At 49.3% G+C, this 24,231-nt stretch overlaps 1 protein-coding gene across 5 annotated transcripts in view; it reads right to left on the bottom strand.

Moving 5' to 3' along the window:
* The window catches only part of SLC44A5 (solute carrier family 44 member 5), a 233,355-nt gene that overhangs the window by 52,775 nt on the left and 156,349 nt on the right, over positions 1 to 24,231 (bottom strand). For 3 of the 5 annotated variants that reach the window (XM_088470760.1, XM_088470761.1, XM_088470759.1), the window contains exons 9-13: positions 22,708 to 22,740; positions 12,241 to 12,324; positions 11,774 to 11,886; positions 10,711 to 10,842; positions 3,079 to 3,178 (exon numbers count right to left, since the gene is read on the bottom strand). In XM_088470760.1, coding sequence (XP_088326886.1) covers positions 3,079 to 3,178; positions 10,711 to 10,842; positions 11,774 to 11,886; positions 12,241 to 12,324; positions 22,708 to 22,740 — 462 coding nt within the window. The remainder of the gene's footprint in view (positions 1 to 3,078; positions 3,179 to 10,710; positions 10,843 to 11,773; positions 11,887 to 12,240; positions 12,325 to 22,707; positions 22,741 to 24,231) is intronic. The other 2 variants (XM_088470764.1, XM_088470763.1) reach the window with 1 other exon arrangement.

Here is a 24,231-nt window from a genome sequence, read left to right as displayed (position 1 = left end):
GCGGCCGTCTTCTCCCTCACAGAGACCTGATTTGCCCAGCCAGTCAGAAATCCGCGTATACATTTCAAGGGAAAATTTTGCACCTTCCGGCTGCACTAGCCGCGTATTTCTAGACGCGCTTCATACCAGTGTAATCGAAAGAAAAATAAAACAGACAGTCCTGATGTTCTTGTGATTAATTTGGGACATAAATGAGGATAAACTCAGCAATATTTAAGGAGTCAGAAACATTTGAATTCCCAGAGAGTGGTGTTTAAGATGAGGTCTCTCCGCTCGCCACCAATGAGCGTTTTCATGTGGACGCCCAATACCAGGAATAGCGTGATTTTATGGGAGCACTTCCAAGGGATTGGAATTGGGTCACCGTGGAATTGAATGCAGTCTATAGAACCAGCAGCTCACGCACACTTCCATATTTTAGGAAAAGTACATTCCTAAATAATATAAAAGTTATCAACACTCAATTTGGCTTTTATTTTATTTTTTATTGCTTACAACAGTGGTTCTCAAACTGTGCGCCGTGGCATCCTGGGGTGCCTCGGGACACTTGCAGGGGTACCTCAGGTTGTTGGTCCAGCACCAAGTCAAATTATTTATGGCCAATGTAATGTAAATATGTGGACAAGCAGATGCACAAAAATGTCCACAACCACATAACTGAGCCTAAGAATAACAGGTCATCACAACTTACTTCACTTTACTACTTCACTACATTTTATTCTGAATTTCTCAATAACAAACTTTTGGCTTAGGGGTGCCGTAAAAACAATGCCGATACTCTGGGGTGCCGTAAAAACAATGCCGATACTCTGGGGTGCCGTAAAAACAATGCCGATACTCTAGGGTGCCGTAAAAACAATGCCGATACTCTAGGGTGCCGTAAAAACAATGCCGATACTCTGGGGTGCCGTAAAAACAATGCCGATACTCTAGGGTGCCGTAAAAACAATGCCGATACTCTAGGGTGCCGTAAAAACAATGCCGATACTCTAGGGTGCCGTAAAAACAATGCCGATAGTCTGGGGTGCCGTAAAAACAATGCCGATACTCTAGGGTGCCGTAAAAACAATGCAGATACTCTGGGGTGCCGTAAAAACAATGCCGATACTCTGGGGTGCCGTAAAAACAATGCCGATACTCTGGGGTGCCGTAAAAACAATGCCGCTACTCTAGGGTGCCGTAAAAACAATGCCGATACTCTGGGGTGCCGTAAAAACAATGCCGATACTCTGGGGTGCCGTAAAAACAATGTCGATACTCTAGGGTGCCGTAAAAACAATGCCGATACTCTGGGGTGCCGTGATTTAAAAAAGTTTGGGAACCACTGGCTTACAACATATTACTGCCTCACAGTTATGTTAAAGGTCCTGCTGTAATGTTCTGAACATGAACCTAAACAGCGCCATCATGTGGTGACGTGTATTTTCAGTATAGATTATGAATATAGGGGCTCATTCAGACCCGTTCGCAAGATGCGATCGCTCGCTGACAAAAAGGGGCCGGATATTTAAATTAACGCTCGCACTGCGTCACGTAAGAACGTCCACTATGTTTTAGCGAACTACAGCAAAGTGCGCTCGCAAATGTCTGAAGACGCCCCCTTGCCACTCGCAACAGACGTCATCTCTGGGAAATGAAGGATTAATCAGGACCATCGTGAGCCATCGGAGCTGTTCGCAGCCCTTGGGGTTGCCTTTCCCCGCCGCAAGCACAGCGATCAGTGCTGGCTGAAATACATGCAGGTGACGTGTACAATGACGCTACTTTGCTAATTATGCACGCCCTTTAAACGGCGTTTTGGCGGCCTGACACGCCTGCGTTCGCACATCCACTCCCCCGTTCACAAGCACCTTCCCGTTACCACCCACAAACGGCGCTATCGGTCACTCAAAGCAGCGACCTGATAGTGGCTTACGACCAACCAAAATCAGATCGCAACGAATGGCTTGCGCACCCGCATCTGCGAATTATACGCATGCGCAGAAGGGCGAAAATCGCTCAGAGCGCACGATCGTGCCTTAGCGAGCGGGTCTGAATCAGGTCCATAGCACTAAGCTGTTAATTTGTAGGACGAGTATTTTACACCACTGCAACATTTTTTTTGTCTGCCCTAATTTGAAAACAAATATTGCACTTGAAAAGCTGCTTTGTTTTAGCAAGAAAAAGAAAAGTCAAGCTGTGAACTGTGTGCCGGCAGCGTGATGAGGGATGTGCTGGTTTATCACTTATCTCATAGGCCATTGTCATGCGGAGTAACGTATAGGCAATCCAACGTTTGTCCCAATGCAGGTACTTGCATGCACCTAGTTTAGCTGGTAACATCATGATAGTAGCCACTGTAAGGGAATATAATTTCTCTTCTGCCGATTTCAATAGCGGGGCCGGCCTGGAGTTCCTTGCTAAATGTGTATAGGGTACAGGATTGCACCTTGTATTGTACAGACGTGCAAAACCGACATTTTTTTTTGCAGGAAGAGATAATTTAATGAGGTGCGAAGATTTCACATTTCAGGGTCTCCAGGCCGCAGACCCTCTTTCGATGTTATGCCTTTTATACAGACCAGCAGCGATTCATATGGGGGAGGGGCATCCGTCAGCCCAAACACAACATTGTAAGAAAAGACAATGAAACGTCTAATGCAGAGCTGAAAGGAAATCCGGCTCCAGAACTGCGCACAGAGAGAAAATGTGCACATTCCCCCGATGCCGCTGCCCCTATGCGTATGGCTGGTTTGCTACAAGTCATCATTAAGTTCATACTTATACCTACGCTATACGCCTCCTAATGCGCACTTACTCGTCCGTCAAGCTCTGCATGGCCGCAGTTGTGCCGACTTTGCTTATGCGAGAACGCTCAGTTATAGCCCAGTTCTGTCTCTTCAATTCAAATGCGTACGATTGTGCATTGCCCGTTCTTGCGTGCACTCTGTTCCGGAGCACGCACAGTGCAAAAAACATCCAGAGCAAACTCTGCAAACAGACCTGGGTGTCACCAGACAAGGGTAACCCTACTGACATTGCGATATTAATTTAAATAAAGACTTTTTACAACTGCTCCCATATATCAGGGTGAATTACCTGCTTCCCTCCTGCAACAGTGCGATTGCAATTTGGATTCTGTTTCTTAAGAAGATCAGCATGAGAATGATGACAACTTCCACAATACAGAGAATGATCACTGTGTAAGAGACAGGACAGGTTTATTAGATGCACAATCATCTCTCTCACATTTCTGGCTCGTTATCAGCACAGGTCAGACTCTGTCAGTCTAATAGGTTCGGATATTACAGAACAGATGGAATTTCAGTGAGCAGCGCAGTAACAGGGCTGAAACGCCCCCCTGAGCTTCTGACATTGCGTTCACCGGTAAGTGCAGCGCTGACCTGGGTGTCCTGAGGACGCTCCGATCGGCTGTACAGGGTGCCTGCCTGGAGCATCTAAAGGATGGACCGTAGGTGCAGCAGCAGTGCGCCTGGCTGCAGGGTGATGTTCCTGGCACCCTGCTAGCCAGAAGCAAGGGCCGTTGGGCAGAGGCGATACCACCCACCGAGACTTGCACTCCGTGTGGCAGCACCGGTCACACACCCCTAGTTATGGGCCTGTCAGCGAGACAGAAGCTGAATTTATAGTGCAATCAGTAATAAGGCTGAACTCTGCGTTTGGCTAGTGATTCGGGCGGTGTGACTATAGGCTATAGTACATAGTTACCTGCCTTTTGTATTTCCCTCCGGGAGATCCCAGAAGGGAGGTACAAGGACGAAAAGAACATGGTGACGCAAATTTGTATAATCGTGCAAAAGGAGTGGAGGCCATAATGGTACAATTCATCTCATCAGGTCAGTTCAACTTTTTGGGATGTTATCATTAGGGTTAGGCACTAGGGGGAGGGTTAGGCTGCGGTGAGGTGAGGGTTAGGCACTAGGGGGAGGGTTAGGCTGCGGTGAGGTGAGGGTTAGGCTGGAGGAGGTGAGGGTTAGGCTGGAGGAGGTGAGGGATAGGCTGTGGGAGGTGAGGGTTAGGCTGGAGGAGGTGAGGGTTAGGCTGCAGGAGGTGAGGGTTAGGCTGGAGGAGGTGAGGGTTAGGCTGGAGGAGGTGAGGGTTAGGCTGGAGGAGGTGAGGGTTAGGCTGCAGGAGGTGAGGGCTAGGCACTAGGGGGAGGGTTAGGCTGCGGTGAGGTGAGGGTTAGGATGCTGGAGGTGAGGGTTAGGCTGCAGGAGGTGAGGGTTAGGCTGGAGGAGGTGAGGGTTAGGCTGGAGGAGGTGAGGGTTAGGCTGGAGGAGGTGAGGGTTAGGCTGGAGGAGGTGAGGGTTAGGCTGTGGGAGGTGAGGGTTAGGCTGGAGGAGGTGAGGGTTAGGCTGCAGGAGGTGAGGGTTAGGCTGCAGGAGGTGAGGGTTAGGATGCTGGAGGTGAGGGTTAGGCTGCAGGAGGTAAGGGTTAGGCTGCAGGAGGTAAGGGTTAGGCTGCAGGAGGTGAGGGTTAGGCTGCGGTGAGGTGAGGGTTAGGCGCTAGGGGGAGGGTTAGGCTGCGGTGAGGTGAGGGTTAGGATGCTGGAGGTGAGGGTTAGGATGCGGGAGGTGAGGGTTAGGATGCGGGAGGTGAGGGTTAGGCTGCGGGAGGTGAGGGTTAGGTTGCGGGAGGTGAGGGTTAGGATGCAGGAGGTAAGGGTTAGGCTGCAGGAGGTAAGGGTTAGGCTACAGGAGTTGAGGGTTAGGCTGCAGGAGGTAAGGGTTAGGCACTAGGGGGAGGGTTAGGCTGCGGTGAGGTGAGGGTTAGGATGCAGGAGGTGAGGGTTAGGCTGCGGGAGGTATGGGGTAGGCTGCAGGAGGTGAGGGTTAGGCTGGAGGAGGTGAGAGTTAGGCTGGAGGAGGTGAGGGTTAGGCTGCAGGAGGTGAGGGTTAGGCTGGAGGAGGTGAGGGTTAGGCTGGAGGAGGTGAGGGTTAGGCTGGAGGAGGTGAGGGTTAGGCTGCAGGAGGTGAGGGTTAGGCTGGAGGAGATGAGGGTTAGGCTAGAGGAAGTGAGGGTTAGGCTAGAGGAGGTGAGGGTTAGGCTGCAGGAGGTGAGGGTTAGGATGCAGGAGGTGAGGGTTAGGCTGGAGGAGGTCAGGGTTAGGATGCAGGAGGTGAGGGTTAGGTTGCGGGAGGTGAGGGTTAGGATGCGGGAGGTGAGGGTTAGGATGCGGGAGGTGAGGGTTAGGATGCAGGAGGTGAGGGTTAGGCTGCGGGAGGTGAGGGTTAGGTTGCGGGAGGTGAGGGTTAGGATGCGGGAGGTAAGGGTTAGGATGCAGGAGGTATGGGGTTGGCTGCAGGAGGTGAGGGTTAGGCTGGAGGAGGTGAGGGTTAGGCTGGAGGAGGTGAGGGTTAGGCTGTGGGAGGTGAGGGTTAGGCTGGAGGAGGTGAGGGTTAGGCTGCAGGAGGTGAGGGTTAGGCTGCAGGAGGTGAGGGTTAGGATGCTGGAGGTGAGGGTTAGGCTGCAGGAGGTAAGGGTTAGGCTGCAGGAGGTAAGGGTTAGGCTGCAGGAGGTGAGGGTTAGGCTGCGGTGAGGTGAGGGTTAGGCACTAGGGGGAGGGTTAGGCTGCGGTGAGGTGAGGGTTAGAATGCTGGAGGTGAGGGTTAGGATGCGGGAGGTGAGGGTTAGGATGCGGGAGGTGAGGGTTAGGATGCGGGAGGTGAGGGTTAGGATGCGGGAGGTGAGGGTTAGGATGCAGGAGGTAAGGGTTAGGCTGCAGGAGGTAAGGGTTAGGCTACAGGAGTTGAGGGTTAGGCTGCAGGAGGTAAGGGTTAGGCACTAGGGGGAGGGTTAGGCTGCGGTGAGGTGAGGTGAGGGTTAGGATGCAGGAGGTGAGGGTTAGGCTGCGGGAGGTATGGGGTAGGCTGCAGGAGGTGAGGGTTAGGCTGGAGGAGGTGAGAGTTAGGCTGGAGGAGGTGAGGGTTAGGCTGCAGGAGGTGAGGGTTAGGCTGGAGGAGGTGAGGGTTAGGCTGGAGGAGGTGAGGGTTAGGCTGCAGGAGGTGAGGGTTAGGCTGCAGGAGGTGAGGGTTAGGCTGGAGGAGATGAGGGTTAGGCTAGAGGAAGTGAGGGTTAGGCTAGAGGAGGTGAGGGTTAGGCTGCAGGAGGTGAGGGTTAGGATGCAGGAGGTGAGGGTTAGGCTGGAGGAGGTCAGGGTTAGGATGCAGGAGGTGAGGGTTAGGTTGCGGGAGGTGAGGGTTAGGATGCGGGAGGTGAGGGTTAGGATGCAGGAGGTGAGGGTTAGGCTGCGGGAGGTGAGGGTTAGGTTGCGGGAGGTGAGGGTTAGGATGCGGGAGGTAAGGGTTAGGATGCAGGAGGTAAGGGTTAGGCTACAGGAGTTGAGGGTTAGGCTGCAGGAGGTAAGGGTTAGGCACTAGGGGGAGGGTTAGGCTGCGGTGAGGTGAGGGTTAGGATGCAGGAGGTGAGGGTTAGGCTGCGGGAGGTATGGGGTTGGCTGCAGGAGGTGAGGGTTAGGCTGGAGGAGGTGAGGGTTAGGCTGGAGGAGGTGAGGGTTAGGCTGCAGGAGGTGAGGGTTAGGCTGCAGGAGGTGAGGGTTAGGCTGCAGGAGGTGAGGGTTAGGCTGGAGGAGGTGAGGGTTAGGCTAGAGGAGGTGAGGGTTAGGCTAGAGGAAGTGAGGGTTAGGCTAGAGGAGGTGACGGTTAGGCTGCAGAAGGTGAGGGTTAGGCTGCAGGAGGTGAGGGTTAGGCTGGAGAAGGTAAGGGTTAGGCTAGAGGAGGTGAGGGTTAGGCTGCAGGAGGTGAGGGTTAGGCTGGAGGAGGTGAGGGTTAGGCTGGGAGAAGTGAGGGTTAGGCTGCAGGAGGTGAGGGTTAGGCTGCAGGAGGTAAGGGTTTGGCTGCAGGAGGTAAGGGTTTGGCTGCAGGAGGTAAGGGTTTGGCTGCGGGAGGTGAGGGTAAGGCTGCAGGAGGTGAGGGTTAGGCTGCGGGAGATGAGGGTTAGGCTGCGGGAGATGAGGGTAAGGCTGCAGGAGGTGAGGGTTAGGCTGCAGGAGGTGAGGGTTAGGCTGCAGGAGGTGAGGGTTAGGATTATGCACTAGGGGGAGAGTTAGGGTTATACACAAGGGGGAGGGTTAGGCACTAGGGGGAGGGTCAGGTAAAAGGGGGAGGATTAGGGTTAGGCACTAAAGGAAAGGTTAAGATTAAGTAGTAGATGGAGTGTTAGGGCTACACGCTAGGGCAGGGGTGGGGAACCTTTTTTCTGCTGAGAGCCATTTTGATATACATAACATTATTCGCAGGCCTGGTGCAGGCCACGCCCCCTCCACGTGACATTACACGTTGATCACAATTGCTGGTGATTACAGTAATGCCCGGAGCATCCTGAGGATCCTCCGGGGAGCTGTAAGGGCAGTGGTGTGTCTCAGAGGGCCAGACCAAATGATTCTGTGGGTCTTTTATACGGCCCCCGGGCCTGTGGCTCCCCGTCCCTGCACTAGGGGGAGGGTTAGGGTTAGGTACTAGAGGGCTGGGACGGACTGGTATTGCAATACAGCCTTGACATAAGTCCCTGATAGTCGATCACGATAAGGGGGTGTGCCTTTAGCGGAAAGGGTGTGGTCTAATTGGGCAGAGCATGTCTCACCACACGGGGGTGAGGTTTGGCTGCCTCGTCGAAAGCCCCCATCTCTGTGTCCCAGCTGAGCAGTGCGCCGGGAGGCGGAGCTTCTCGGGAAGGGTATCAGTCCGGACCGCCCCATCAGGCCATCAGCCCTTCTGGAATTTTCCAAAAGTGTCAGATGGCCAGTCCGGCCCTGCTAGGGGGGATTAGGGTTTGGCACTAGGGGAAGGGTTAGCATTAGACACTATGGGGAGAATTAGGGTTATGCACTAGGGCAGGGAGCTGTTCCCCATGGACTGCCGATGGTTAGTATAGTGTGGCCTGCACTACACAGAAACAAACACCACCGCCGGCGCTGGGTAGTACACTCGTACTTCCCGGCAGCAGTGTGTTTGTATTAGCAGACAATAAGAGCTACACCCACGGCCGGAGCCGGGCTGGAGCTCCGGCTCCTGCATTGGGTGATGGGAGAGACATCATGACGTCTCTCCCATAGTGCAGAGCGAGTCAGGAACCTGAGGAGAAGACAGCAGCAGGGGATTCAGGTAAGTGTTTTTTTTTCTTCTTGTCTTTGTCCTATATATGTAAGGGGCACTGCATAGGGGGGACTACTACTGGGGGCACTGCATAGGGGGACCATTACTGGGCATACTGCATAGGGGGGACCACAACTGGGGGCACTGCATAGGGGGGACTACTACTGGGGGTACTGCATGGGGGGATTACTACTGGGGGCACTGCATGGGGGGACTACTACTGGGGGCACTGTATTAGGGGCACTGCATAGAGGGGACCACTACTGGGGGCACTGCATAGGGGTACCAATACTGGGGGCACTATATAAGGGGCACTACTGGGGACTCTGCATAGGGGGACCACTACTGGGTGCACTGCATAGGGGAGCCACTACTGGGGGCACTGCATAGGGGGGGGGCACTACTTGGGGCACTGTATAAGGGGCAATGCATAGGGAGGACCACTACTGGGGGCACTGCATAGGGGGGACTACTACTGGGGGCACTGCATGGGGGGGACTACTACTGGGGGCACTGCATGGGGGGGACTACTACTGGGGGCATTATATAAGGGGCACTACTGAGGGCACTGCAGAGGGGGGCAGTTTTGGGACATAATTGTTTGAGAATGGGGGCAACTATCTGACATAATTAATGGAGCAGGAGGGACAGTTATGGGGCATAATTATAATTGTGGGAGGAGGGGAGTCGTTCTGGGACCTAATTAAAATTGTAGGAGGGAGCAGTTATGGGACATAATTGTGTGAGGAGGGGGCAGGGTCTAAATACCGAAGTATATCTTAGTGGCCCTCGGACTTCGTTTCATTTATTTATGTGGTCCACACTGTCTTAGAGGTTGAAGACTCCTGCACTAGGGGGGAAGGTGAAAGTTAGGCAATAGGGGGAGGATTATGATTAGGCACTAGGGGGGGGATTAGTGTTAGGCACTAGGGGGTGGATTAGTGTTAGGCACTAGGGGGAGGATTAGTGTTAGGCACTAGGGGGAGGGTTAGGGTTAGGCACTAGGGGGGATTAGGGTTAGGCACTAGGGGGAGGTTAGGGTTAGGCACTAGGGGGAGGGTTAGGGTTAGGCACTAGGGGGAGGTTAGGGTTAGGCACTAGGGGGAGGGTTAGGGTTAGGCACTAGGGGGAGGTTAGGGTTAGGCACTAGGGGGAGGGTTAGGCACTAGGGGGAGGGTTAGGCACTAGGGGGAGGTTAGGGTTAGGCACTAGGGGGAGGGTTTGGGTTAGGCACTAGGGGAGGATTAGGGTTAGGCACTAGGGGGAGGTTAGGGTTAGGCACTAGGGGGAGGTTAGGGTTAGGCAATAGGGGGGATTAGGGTTATGCACTAGGGGGAGGTTAGAGTTAGGCACTAGGGGGAGGTTAGAGTTAGGCACTAGGGGGAGGTTAGGGTAAGGCACTAGGGGGAGGTTAGGGTTAGGCACTAGGGGGAGGATTAGGGTTAGGCACTAGGGGGAGATTAGGGTTAGGCACTAGGGGGAGGATTAGGGTTAGGCACTAGGGGGAGGTTAGGGTAAGGCACTAGGGGGAGGTTAGGGTAAGGCACTAGGGGGAGGGTTAGGGTTAGGCACTAGGGGGAGGTTAGGGTTAGGCACTAGGGGGAGGATTAGGGTTAGGCACTAGGGGGAGGTTAGGGTTAGGCACTAGGCCAGGTTGAGGGTTTGGTACTAGGGGGAGCATTAGGGTTTGGCACTAGAGGGTGGATTAGGAATAGGCACTAGAATAAGAATTAGGGTTAGGCCCTAGAGGTAGGGTTAGGCACTAGGGGAAGATTAAGGATAGGCTCTGGGACAGGAGGTTAGGTTTAGCCACCGGAAGCACCGCAGGAACTGCTAGGAGTCACAGTCATCTGACCGCCGGACCAGTGAAACCCTGCTGGAGGACCGGACCTGCTGAACCAGGTAAGTCACTGCTAGACCACCAAGAACGTTTTGTTGACATTCTAACATTTCATCAGTGTCGACATGATGAATGTCATTTTGGTCAATGTCGACATGCTACATGTCAACATTCCGACATGACAAACGTTGACAAAACATACCGAACCCGTCCAACGCTGCGCAATGATACTAATCACGTCACCAAAGCCCTGGCCCATTCACGGGAAAGAAAACAGGAACCATAGGGCTGGCCTGACCTTCAGGAGTCAGCCGGACATTGCCGGGGAATCACCCCGGGGAGTTACCCGGGGGGACTTAGGTTTAGGCACCCCCGTGGGAGGGTTAGGGTTAGGCTAGGGGGAGGGATGGTTAGGGTTAGGCACCCCCCGGGGGAACTTAGGTTTAGGCAGCGAGGAAGGGGTGGGTTAGGGTTAGGCACTTACAGGGAGGATTAGGGTTAGGCACTTGGGGGGGAGGTTAGGGTTCGGCACCCCTAAGGAGGGTTAGGGGGATTAGGTTAGTTATTACTTACCTGAGGACGATCGGGATTTCCATGCGGCCGGCGGTATTTCTTACCGATTCCATATAAACCTTGTCCTTGTCCTGCATTGTTTTGTAGTACTATTAACTGTTTTTCTTGTGTGCTCATTTATGTACTGTGTAAGGAACCTTTGTGGCGCCATATAAAGGATAATAATAATAATAAGGTACTCACTGAACGCCAACCAGGTATCCCTCAGCTGTAGGTAGACTCTGAAGTCTGTCTGCAGCCCAATGTCATATATGGTTAGGTCGGCTCCAGGTACGCCCTTCAGGCTGTCGTATTCCCAGAAACAGTGCCAGATGCCTAGAGGTGAGGACAGGGCGAGTCACATACAGTACAGATCACTGACAGCAGCAGCACTACATGTACAGGGGGCCACGTCAGGCATGTGGGGCACCCACCGTGTAACTAATCCCATGATGTGTGCAGTGATAAGCTGACGGGGGGGTTTAACTATTAAGTGAGGTGATTGACAGATGCCGTCCTTCTATGACCTTGCCATTGTAAGGTCAAACCTAGGCACCATTAGCACGAGTCACATGTAACACGTCCTTCACAAGGTCACATGATATATAGGTGAAGGAAGCAATTAACATAATTGATACTAAGGCAAATATTTATTTTCTTGATATTAAAAATAGGATATGACTAGTGACTCCAATATGTGGAAACTAACTTTTCAATATTATGTGATGTATTTGTATTGTATAGTGCCGCAATATTACACCGTGCTTTACAGGGCGTATTTAGTAATTTACCTGAGCATTAGATGTAAACAGCAGCACAGACTATTTCAGCTCGGTCAACTTCTCTGCGCCTACTGTATGTGAAGGTACGTCCGCGGTGGGAGGGGCTAGACCCACAGAGGAGCATCTAATCACACGGCAGAGCAGACAGATCTCATGGATCAAGGATAGCGCTGGCACGAGTGCGCACTGGTAACGATAACTCTGCAAAACCGCCTGTTATACGCATTTCCTTCTGTGTACGCAAGGCGGGCGTGACTGGTCTCTTACGCTGCATCTGACTCTAATTGTGCATTTTACCAGAAGGTTGACGGCTGCAAGTTTACTAAAATGTTTCCGTTAAAATACTACTGATGGGAAATGTGGTATACGGATTACGGTATAGGGTATACGGAATACGGTATGGGGTATACGGAATACGGTATGTGTATGGAAATGGAAGGGCGGATATTTTTTTAGTTTGCGCCACACCGATTTAAACCACTTACCATACCCCACAACTCCAATCACGCCAACTATGAAAATCCAGAAAAATACTCCAGCCGTGAATCTTAGAAGTATGAGAAAGAGGAGACTGATGACCATCGCAATAAAGAGGGCGCTGCCGGGAGGAATAGAGGAGAACACGTTAGGAAAGGCTTTTGTTTTTTCTCTCTTAGGTTGAATTCAGAAGACGGCGTGTTTGTTTAGAATTACGACAATCTAGGAAAAGTCGTCTACAGCGTCTAAAAGATAAGTTATCGGCTCCGCAGCTTTCTGAGTAAATTAGATTATTTGCTCTTTGCCGTAGAACTTGACATAATAAAAGCGGATTTGTTAAACATGACTGTTCTGAGATCAAAAAACTCCCTTCTCCTAATTGTATTTTGAGAAACTGTTACAACCTGGAGATCATTAAGATTGGGCCGTATCCTGCTTCTAACTGCTCCGGAAACGTAATGAGGATATTACTTACATTAAGATCCAGTACCAGGAACTGGCGTAGTCTTCAAAAATCTTCATACCGATTGATCTGGCGTCCAGCACGCTGTTTATGCCACTAAGGAAAACAAAACACACAAATCATCTGCTGAGTTCTGGGCAATAAACATTCTGCGTATTTACGTACGCAAGTGGCGTTCTTCTGGCAGCCTGGGTTAAAGGCATAAATTAGTACAGTGCCGCTACCCACAGCCAATCGGCATCTATGCGTCAGGGGTTATGTGCAAACGGGGAGAAGATTTCGTTATTTCAGGCAGAATGTTAGGAATATCGAGTACAACTATTAGTGCCCTAATTAATATAGAACTCTGCAACATTGTATCAGAAAAGCTATAGCACAGGGAGGTAGGGTGGGGCATTTTACAGGGTGTGGTATTAAAGGACTACAGTAAAGAGGTCGACATTCTGTAAACATGTATTTAGGTCGACAGAGTTAGCTGGTCGACACAATCAAAAAGTCAACTGTTTTTTTTCAGCCTAGCACTATTATAATAAAACTGTGGCCCTGATTCAGAGTCGGTCGCTCTGACAGAGCGCTCGCTCTGAATCAGGGACGTACTTATTATTTATTTTAGAACGGCATCCTGGCTGCTCGCATAGCATCGCATAGCTGTGGTCAAGACCATCGCGACCATCGGGCTTGCGACGAGACCCTTGTGGTAGGGTCTCGTTGCCGCAAACCCCAGAGAGATTTCGGCTCTAACAGAGCCGAAATCTCTCCCACTGACATCACTCGTGATGTCAGTGGGGCAGGCCCCAAACGGAGGCGTTCACAAGGGAACGCCTCCGTTTGGGCAGCCATTCCCCCGGCCCGCCCAGCAAAGGAGGCGTGCTGTCACTCAACATCGATAGCACGACCCCTTTGGTACGAGACCCGGAGCGACGGATTGCCAGTCGCTATCCGGGTCTCGCGCATGCGCACGACGGAGCCGGCTCCGTCATGTGCACATGCGCTCTGGGCCACTATCGACCCGGTTGCGATCGCTCAGCGCTTGCGACCGGGTCTGAATCAGGCCCTGTGTTTCAATATTTTAGTGTCGACATGTTAAATGTCAAACCTTTAGACTATTAACCATTTAACCCTGTCAACCTAAAGAATGATGGTTGACCTAATGACCATGTTGACCTTTTTACTGTCGACACTCAGAATGTGTCGACCTTCTGAATATCGACCTTTTTTTTTTATTGTCGATCAATCGACCAGTAACTGATTATACATTATACCTTCAGGACAGCAACACGTGACCCTTATATAGCACACGGTTATCAAACTTCTTTTTTTGGAGGATCAGTCACTATGTTTACCACAAATACCTCCAGTTTGCGTTGCGTCTGATGGATTAATATGTACTGTATTAATGAGCAGGGCAGCAATATTTGTATTATCTGGTTTATGTGTCTTAGTGGTGTTTGTAGCTGTGGACAGTATGTTGCGTTTTATGCATGTTTCTTCACCCAGTTTGTTTTAGAGATTTGCAAATGCAGCTGGAATTACAAAAAGGACATTTGATGCCTTCTGGTGGAATATAATGAAACATTTAAATGGTTTCCAATCTACAGTATCTACCGATGTGCTGGATATTTCAGCCAGCATGCGTCACGTCATTCAGAGATAACAGCAGCCTGTAGCAGTATTTGTTTATTGGCACAGACAGGCGACCGCTAAGAGACTCAGTTGCGTCCAACCCCTGAATCAGCCTCACTAGGTACCTGTGCTGTATTCTCCTGGAATACTGGATCAGCCCATAGTGTCACTAGTTACCTGTGCTGTATTCTCCTGGATAACTGGATCAGCCCATAGTGTCACTAGTTACCTGTGCTGTATTCTCCTGGATAACTGGATCAGCCCATAGTGTCACTAGTTACCTGTGCTGTATTCTCCTGGAATACTGGATCAGCCCATAGTGTCACTAGTTACCTGTGCTGTATTCTAGTGGAGTACTGGATCAGCCCATAGTGTCACTAGTTACCTGTGCTGTATTCTCCTGGATAACTGGATCAGCCCATAGTGTCACTAGTTACCTGTGCTGTATTCTCCTGGAATACTGGATCAGCCCATAGTGTCACTAGTTACCTGTGCTGTATTCTAGTGGAGTACTGGATCAGCCCATAGTGTCACTAGTTACCTGTGCTGTATTCTAGTGGAGTACTGGATCAGCCCATATTGTTACTAGTTACCTGTGCTGTATTCTAGTGGAGTACAAGATCAGCCCAGAGTGTCACTAGTTAACTGTGCTGTATTCTCCTGGAATACTGGATCAGCCCATAGTGTCATTAGTTACCTGTGCTGCATTACCCTGGAATACTGGATCAGCCCATAGTGTCACTAGTTACCTGTGCTGTATTCTCCTGGAATACTGGATCAGCCCATAGTGTCACTAGTTACCTGTGCTGTATTCTCCTGGAATACTGGATCAGCCCATAGTGTCACTAGTTACCTGTGCTGTATTCTCCTGGATAACTGGAGCAGCCCATAGTGTCACTAGTTACCTGTGCTGTATTCTCCTGGATAACTGGAGCAGCCCATAGTGTCACTAGTTACCTGTGCTGTATTCCCCTGGAATACTGGATGAGCCCATAATGTCACTAGTTACCTGTGCTGTATTCTCATGGAATACTGGATCAGCCCATAGTGTCACTAGTTACCTGTGCTGTATTCTCCTGGAATACTGGATCAGCCCATAGTGTCACTAGTTACCTGTGCTGTATTCTAGTGGAGTACTGGATCAGCCCATATTGTTACTAGTTACCTGTGCTGTATTCTAGTGGAGTACAGGATCAGCCCAGAGTGTCACTAGTTAACTGTGCTGTATTCTCCTGGAATACTGGATCAGCCCATAGTGTCATTAGTTACCTGTGCTGCATTACCCTGGAATACTGGATCAGCCCATAGTGTCACTAGTTACCTGTGCTGTATTCTCCTGGAATACTGGATCAGCCCATAGTGTCACTAGTTACCTGTGCTGTATTCTCCTGGATTACTGGATCAGCCCATAGTGTCACTAGTTACCTGTGCTGTATTCTCCTGGAATACTGGATCAGCCCATAGTGTCACTAGTTACCTGTGCTTCATTCCCCTGGAATACTGGATTAGCCCATAGTGTCACTAGTTACCTGTGCTGCATTCTCCTGGATTACTGGATCAGCCCATAGTGTCACTAGTTACCTGTGCTGTATTCTCCTGGAATACTGGATCAGCCCATAGTGTCACTAGTTACCTGTGCTGTATTCTCCAGGATTACTGGATCAGCCCATAGTGTCACTACTTACCTGTGCTGTTTTCTCCTGGAGTACTGGATCAGCCCATAGTGTCACTAGTTACCTGTGCTGTATTCTCCTGGAATACTGGATCAGCCCATATTGTTACTAGTTATCTGTGCTGTATTCTAGTGGAGTACAGGATCAGCCCATAGTGTCACTAGTTACCTGTGCTGTATTCTCCTGGAATACTGGATCAGCCCATAGTGTCATTAGTTACCTGTGCTGCATTCCCCTGGAATACTGGATCAGCCCATAGTGTCACTAGTTACCTGTGCTGTATTCTCCTGGAATACTGGATCAGCCCATAGTGTCACTAGTTACCTGTGCTGTATTCTCCTGGAATACTGGATCAGCCCATAGTGTCACTAGTTACCTGTGCTGTATTCTAGTGGAGTACTGGATCAGCCCATATTGTTACTAGTTATCTGTGCTGTATTCTAGTGGAGTACAGGATCAGCCCATAGTGTCACTAGTTACCTGTGCTGTATTCTCCTGGAATACTGGATCAGCCCATAGTGTCATTAGTTACCTGTGCTGCATTCCCCTGGAATACTGGATCAGCCCATAGTGTCACTAGTTACCTGTGCTGTATTCTCCTGGAATACTGGATCAGCCCATAGTGTCACTAGTTACCTGTGCTGTATTCTCCTGGAATACTGGATCAGCCCATAGTGTCACTAGTTACCTGTGCTGTATTCTAGTGGAGTACTGGATCAGCCCATATTGTTACTAGTTACCTGTGCTGTATTCTAGTGGAGTACAGGATCAGCCCAGAGTGTCACTAGTTAACTGTGCTGTATTCTCCTGGAATACTGGATCAGCCCATAGTGTCATTAGTTACCTGTGCTGCATTACCCTGGAATACTGGATCAGCCCATAGTGTCACTAGTTACCTGTGCTGTATTCTCCTGGAATACTGGATCAGCCCATAGTGTCACTAGTTACCTGTGCTGTATTCTCCTGGATTACTGGATCAGCCCATAGTGTCACTAGTTACCTGTGCTGTATTCTCCTGGAATACTGGATCAGCCCATAGTGTCACTAGTTACCTGTGCTTCATTCCCCTGGAATACTGGATTAGCCCATAGTGTCACTAGTTACCTGTGCTGTATTCTAGTGGAGTACTGGATCAGCCCATATTGTTACTAGTTACCTGTGCTGTATTCTAGTGGAGTACAGGATCAGCCCAGAGTGTCACTAGTTAACTGTGCTGTATTCTCCTGGAATACTGGATCAGCCCATAGTGTCATTAGTTACCTGTGCTGCATTACCCTGGAATACTGGATCAGCCCATAGTGTCACTAGTTACCTGTGCTGTATTCTCCTGGAATACTGGATCAGCCCATAGTGTCACTAGTTACCTGTGCTGTATTCTCCTGGATTACTGGATCAGCCCATAGTGTCACTAGTTACCTGTGCTGTATTCTCCTGGAATACTGGATCAGCCCATAGTGTCACTAGTTACCTGTGCTTCATTCCCCTGGAATACTGGATTAGCCCATAGTGTCACTACTTACCTGTGCTGCATTCTCCTGGATTACTGGATCAGCCCATAGTGTCACTAGTTACCTGTGCTGTATTCTCCTGGAATACTGGATCAGCCCATAGTGTCACTAGTTACCTGTGCTGTATTCTCCAGGATTACTGGATCAGCCCATAGTGTCACTACTTACCTGTGCTGTTTTCTCCTGGAGTACTGGATCAGCCCATAGTGTCACTAGTTACCTGTGCTGTATTCTCCTGGAATACTGGATCAGCCCATATTGTTACTAGTTATCTGTGCTGTATTCTAGTGGAGTACAGGATCAGCCCATAGTGTCACTAGTTACCTGTGCTGTATTCTCCTGGAATACTGGATCAGCCCATAGTGTCATTAGTTACCTGTGCTGCATTCCCCTGGAATACTGGATCAGCCCATAGTGTCACTAGTTACCTGTGCTGTATTCTCCTGGAATACTGGATCAGCCCATAGTGTCACTAGTTACCTGTGCTGTATTCTCCTGGAATACTGGATCAGCCCATAGTGTCACTAGTTACCTGTGCTGTATTCTCCTGGAATACTGGATCAGCCCATAGTGTCACTAGTTACCTGTGCTGCATTCCCCTGGAATACTGGATCAGCCCATAGTGTCACTAGTTACCTGTGCTGTATTCTCCTGGAATACTGGATCAGCCCATAGTGTCACTAGTTACCTGTGCTGTATTCTCCTGGAGTACTGGATCAGCCCATAGTGTCACTAGTTACCTGTGCTGTATTCTCCTGGATTACTGGATAAACCCATAGTGTCAAAAGTTACCTGTTCTGTATTCTCCTGGAGTACTGGATCAGCCCATAGTGTCACTAGTTACCTGTGCTGTATTCTCCTGGAATACTAGATCAGCCCATAGTGTCACTAGTTACCTGTGCTGTATTCCCCTGGAATACTAGCTCAGCCCATAGTATTACTAGTTACCTGTGCTGTATTCTCCTGGAGTACTGGATCAGGCTATAGTGTCACTAGTTACCTGTGCTGCATTCCCCTGGAGTACTGGATCAGCCCATAGTGTCACTAGTTACCTGTGCTGTATTCTCCTGGAATACTGGCTCAGCCCATAGTGTCACTAGTTACCTGTGCTGCATTCCCCTGGAATACTGGCTCTGCCCATAATGTCACTAGTTACCTTTGCTGTATTGTCCTGGTATACTGGCTCAGCCCATAGTGTCACTAGATACCTTTGCTGTATTCTCCTGGTATACTGGCTCAGCCCATAGTGTCACTAGTTACCTGTGCTGTATTCTCCTGGAATACTGGATCAGCCCATAATGTCACTAGTTACCTTTGCTGTATTCTCCTGGAATACTGGATCAGCCCATAGTGTCACTAGTTACCTGTGCTGTATTCTCCTGGAGTACTGGCTCAGCCCATAGTGTCACTAGTTACCTGTGCTGCATTCCCCTGGAATACTGGCTCTGCCCATAATGTCACTAGTTACCTTTGCTGTATTCTCCTGGTATACTGGCTCAGCCCATAGTGTCACTAGTTACCTGTGCTGCATTCCCCTGGAATACTGGCTCAGCCCATAATGTCACTAGTTACCTGTTCTGTATTCTCCTGGTATACTGGCTCAGCCCATAGTGTCACTAGATACCTTTGCTGTATTCTCCTGGTATACTGGCTCAGCCCATAGTGTCACTAGTTACCTGTGCTGTATTCTCCTGGAATACTGGATCAGCCCATATTGTTACTAGTTATCTGTGCTGTATTCTAGTGGAGTACAGGATCAGCCCATAGTGTCACTAGTTACCTGTGCTGTATTCTCCTGGAATACTGGATCAGCCCATAGTGTCATTAGTTACCTGTGCTGCATTCCCCTGGAATACTGGATCAGCCCATAGTGTCACTAGTTACCTGTGCTGCATTCCCCTGGAATACTGGATCAGCCCATAGTGTCACTAGTTACCTGTGCTGTATTCTCCTGGAATACTGGATCAGCCCATAGTGTCACTAGTTACCTGTGCTGTATTCTCCTGGAGTACTGGATCAGCCCATAGTGTCACTAGTTACCTGTGCTGTATTCTCCTGGATTACTGGATAAACCCATAGTGTCAAAAGTTACCTGTTCTGTATTCTCCTGGAGTACTGGATCAGCCCATAGTGTCACTAGTTACCTGTGCTGTATTCTCCTGGAATACTAGATCAGCCCATATTGTCACTAGTTACCTGTGCTGTATTCCCCTGGAATACTAGCTCAGCCCATAGTATTACTAGTTACCTGTGCTGTATTCTCCTGGAGTACTGGATCAGGCTATAGTGTCACTAGTTACCTGTGCTGCATTCCCCTGGAATACTGGCTCTGCCCATAATGTCACTAGTTACCTTTGCTGTATTCTCCTGGTATACTGGCTCAGCCCATAGTGTCACTAGTTACCTGTGCTGCATTCCCCTGGAATACTGGCTCAGCCCATAATGTCACTAGTTACCTGTGCTGTATTCTCCTGGTATACTGGCTCAGCCCATAGTGTCACTAGATACCTTTGCTGTATTCTCCTGGTATACTGGCTCAGCCCATAGTGTCACTAGTTACCTGTGCTGTATTCTCCTGGAATACTGGATTAGCCCATACTGTCACTAGTTACCTTTGCTGTATTCTCCTGGAATACTGGATCAGCCCATAGTGTCACTAGTTACCTTTGCTGTATTCACCTGGATTACTGGCTCAGCCCATAGTGTCACTAGTTACCTTTGCTGTATTCTCCTGGTATACTGGCTCAGCCCATAGTGTCACTAGTTACCTGTGCTGTATTCTCCTGGAATACTGGATCAGCCCATAGTGTCACTAGTTACCTGTGCTGTATTCCCCTGGAATACTGGATCAGCCCATATTGTTACTAGTTACCTGTGCTGTATTCTCCTGGTATACTGGCTCAGCCCATAGTGTCACTAGTTACCTGTGCTGTATTCTCCTGGAGTACTGGATCAGCCCATAGTGTCACTAGTTACCTGTGCTGTATTCTCCTGGAATACTGGCTCAGCCCATAGTGTCACTAGTTACCTGTGCTGTATTCCCCTGGAATACTGGATCAGCCCATAGTGTCACTAGTTACCTGTGCTGTATTCTCCTGGTGTACTGGCTCAGCCCATAGTGTCACTAGTTACCTGTGCTGTATTCTCCTGGAGTACTGGCTCAGCCCATAGTGTCACTAGTTACCTGTGCTGTATTCCCCTGGAATACTGGATCAGCCCATAGTGTCACTAGTTACCTGTGCTGTATTCTCCTGGTATACTGGCTCAGCCCATAGTGTCACTAGTTACCTGTGCTGTATTCTCCTGGATTACTGGCTCAGCCCATAGTGTCACTAGTTACCTGTGCTGTATTCTCCTGGAATACTGGCTCAGCCCATAGTGTCACTAGTTACCTGTGCTGTATTCTCCTGGTATACTGGATCAGCCCATAGTGTCACTAGTTACCTGTGCTGTATTCTCCTGGAATACTGGCTCAGCCCATAGTGTCACTAGTTACCTGTGCTGTATTCTCCTGGAATACTGGATCAGCCCATATTGTCACTAGTTACCTGTGCTGTATTCTCCTGGAGTACTGGCTCAGCCCATAGTGTCACTAGTTACCTGTGCTGTATTCTCCTGGAATACTGGCTCAGCCCATAGTGTCACTAGTTACCTGTGCTGTATTCTCCTGGAATACTGGATCAGCCCATAGTGTCACTAGTTACCTGTGCTGTATTCTCCTGGAGTACTGGCTCAGCCCATAGTGTCACTAGTTACCTGTGCTGCAGAGATGCCGAGTGTTACTCTGCCAGCCAGAGATGTATCGCGCTCACTAAGACCACATATTATCGCCATTATTAACGTGGCAGATGGAATATGAATATAAAGTGCACGACATATCCAGGTGCAGAATGTGGTCAGTCCCGCCAAATCTATACATTCAGCTCTAGAATACACCTCATCTCTCCTACATATTGGAGAGTTCTCAAATCTTGTCAAATACAGGAACATGTTGGTATTCCCAATCCAGCCTAAGCCGCATTTATAACATACTGAGCACTAATCACTTAGGGTCACAGGAGTCTACAGCTGAACCCATGCACGGACTCCCAGCTCGCCAGACGCGAAGCGAGACAAACAATGGTCCTTAAACCAGGGCTGGACAAATCCTGGCCACCTAGTCTTGATGGCGACTAAATACGTCCCACCCTCCTATTATCAAACAACTTGTAGAGATAGCCCCTCTATAAGCTTCTATCAGGAACCATTGCGGCAGGTCCTAGGTGACCAGAGTGTGCAGGGCAGGCGGAGAGCCGATACTCGCTTCCATCACAGTATTCATGATCATGAAGTATTGAAACTCGGAAGCTGTCATGATTAGGGTGACTGTCACTAAATGAGAGGGTGCCCCTGATTGCTGTGACAGTACAGTGTAACATAATGCTGCACCTGCAAGTGTTAATCGCAGAACTGGTTCCCAGCAGGTGTGCTGTACGATGTGGGAGGACAGACTAAGGATGAGCAAATGAAGGGCCCATATCGGCAATCGCACCAGGATATCATCAGTTTAGAGCAGGGGTGGGGAACCTTTTTTCTGCTGAGGGCCATTTTGATATATAGAACATTATTCTCAGACCCGATGCAGGCCACGCCCCCTCCGTGTCACATCACGCGGGGGCGGGGTCACAATCGCTGGTGATTACAGCAATGCCCGGAGCATCCTGAGGATGCTCCGGGGAGCTGTAAGGGCAGCGGTGTGATCATCTGTAGTGTCCTAAGGATGCTCCAGGTGGCACTGCTGCATAGATTCTGGGTGGAGGGGGCCATTCTAGGTACCCTGCTAGCCGGCTGAGGATAGCAGAAACAAGCTCAGAGGGCCAGTCCAAATGATTCTGAGGGCCTTGTACAGCCCCCGGGCCTGAGGTTCCCCATCCCTGGTTTAGAAAGATATTTGCAATGTCCATCCCTAACACAGGCTGGAACAAAGTGCTAAGGGATGCACAGGAATGAGCAGGTTGGTAAGGGGCACAAGTAAAGTGCGTCCCCCCACTATCATACTTTAGGTGTGACAGTCTTCTTTTTAGGGGAAAGTCTCACTGTCCCACATATCTTGCCCATCCCCTTAAATGACGCACGTACCTGCAACAGGTGCATGCAGAATTAAAGAGGCGCGTTTAGCGGGGGGGGAAGAGGGCTGGCTAATGTAATGTGACCCCACCCCGTGTACCTGGACCATGCTCCCTTTACAGGCACTCTGTTCACTGTAGTCACAAATTGTATGGGGGCCGGGGGTATGTCCCTATAGGTGGCACAGTCTGATACATAGTGCCTCATGCCTCAGTGATGGGGTGCCTCTAGTTTCTATTGTATTAATAAGCTGCATTCTTATACATATTGGTTCAGCCCATGAAATGCCCAAACCCAATGTGTGCAGGTGACAGGTACACGTACATACATGTAGTACATGTATGTACATGTGACCCTTCTCCATCATGTATTCAGCATGTGACCTGTGTGTGCTTCTGCTTCCTTCACGCTGACAGACAATGATTATTTCCCCATTTTATTAACACGCGATACAAGAGGTTATTCAGAAGTCGGCTAAGTGATATATTATGTTATAGCGTAAGCATTGCTCCATTCCAGCCCAGCAAATATAAGCCATACACATAACATTAGACAATGTGCTTTGTAACCTTTTACTCCCATGTTGTATGACAGTTACATGTCTATAAAACAAAATAAAGGTGGTTATGAAAATGAAATCAAACGATCTGTTTTAGATGTTGATACAATTAATAGTACATTCTATACGAGACATGGATGGAAAGCAACAACAATAACATAACAAACTGATATAGAGGAGTCAAATTTTGTGGCTAGTAATTATAAACCTCTATTCTGGTGATTACTATACACTATACATAGCAGACCACCATTATGGAGGCCAGAAACACATCCAAGCCTTTTCTGGAGGCTAGTAACACATCAGAGCCTTTTTACTGGAGGCAAGTAACGCATCAGAGCCTTTTTACTGGAGGCTAGGAACACATCCAAGCCTGATTCTGGAGGCCAGAAACATATCAGAGCCTTATTCTGGAGGCAGTAAACACATCATAGCCTTATTCTGGAGGCTAGTAACATATCAGAGCCATATTATGGAGGCTAGTCATACATAAGAGACTTGTACTAGAGGTTATAAACACATCAGAGCCTTATTCTGGAGGCTAGTAACATATCAGAGACTTCTTCTGGAGGCTAGTAACAAATCAGAGCCTTCTTCTGGAGGCTAGTAACACATCAGAGCCTTATTATGAAGGCTAGTAACACATCAGAGCCTTATTCTGGAGGCTAGTAACATATCAGAGACTTCTTCTGGAGGCTAGTAACAAATCAGAGCCTTCTTTTGGAGGCTAGTAACACATCAGAGCCTTATTATGGAGGCTAGTAACACATCAGAGCCTTATTCTGGGCTAGTAACATATCAGAGGCTTCTTCTGGAGGCTAGTAACACATCAGAGCCTTCTTCTGGAGGCTAGTAGCACATCAGAGCCTTCTTCTGGAGGCTAATAACACATCAGAGCCTTATTATGGAGGCTAATAACTCTTATTCTGGAGTGGAGTCTAGTAACACACCATAGTCCCATTCTAGAGGCTAGTATACACAGCAGAGCTCCATTATGGAGACTAGTATAAACAAACATCCATTCTAGTGACTCTCATATACCTGGCAAAGCCAGAGAGTATTGTATACAGCAGAACACCACAATGAAGCTAGAATGATGCATGAAAACTGCCCATGATACATTCGCTGTGAGCTGTGCACAGGCATGTTTACAGGGGGAGAGAAGTGCTTACATGTTTCTAGAAATCCTTTCCTAGCTGGAAATTACATAAGAAATGTATGTTAAAAAAACTTCAGAGAAAAAACTCCTAACTCTGGGCGACGGGGTTGAAGTTCTGCCACCTGCGTATGCAAACTTCTTAAGTTGGGTACACACTGTGCCACGTGTGTACCCGGGACGGCAGATGCGACGGCACAATATATCGGGCGGTCCGGAAACACTGCATGATCTGGTGTATGACCACCCCATATATATCGTTCCCCCGTCGCATCCAGAAGCATAGAGTTGTCTTCCTGATCTTCCAATTAGCCTACACTGCAAGGAGATCTGAAGATACGGCAGACGATGCAGGGTAGCGTGCAATAGTGCGTACGC

Source organism: Taudactylus pleione, unplaced genomic scaffold (genome assembly GCF_031769625.1).
Source record: "Taudactylus pleione unplaced genomic scaffold, aTauple2 ptg000103l, whole genome shotgun sequence".
Lineage (NCBI taxonomy): Eukaryota > Metazoa > Chordata > Amphibia > Anura > Myobatrachidae > Taudactylus > Taudactylus pleione.
Note: the sequence above shows the minus strand (reverse complement) of the source record. Positions and strands in the feature narration are given on the sequence as shown.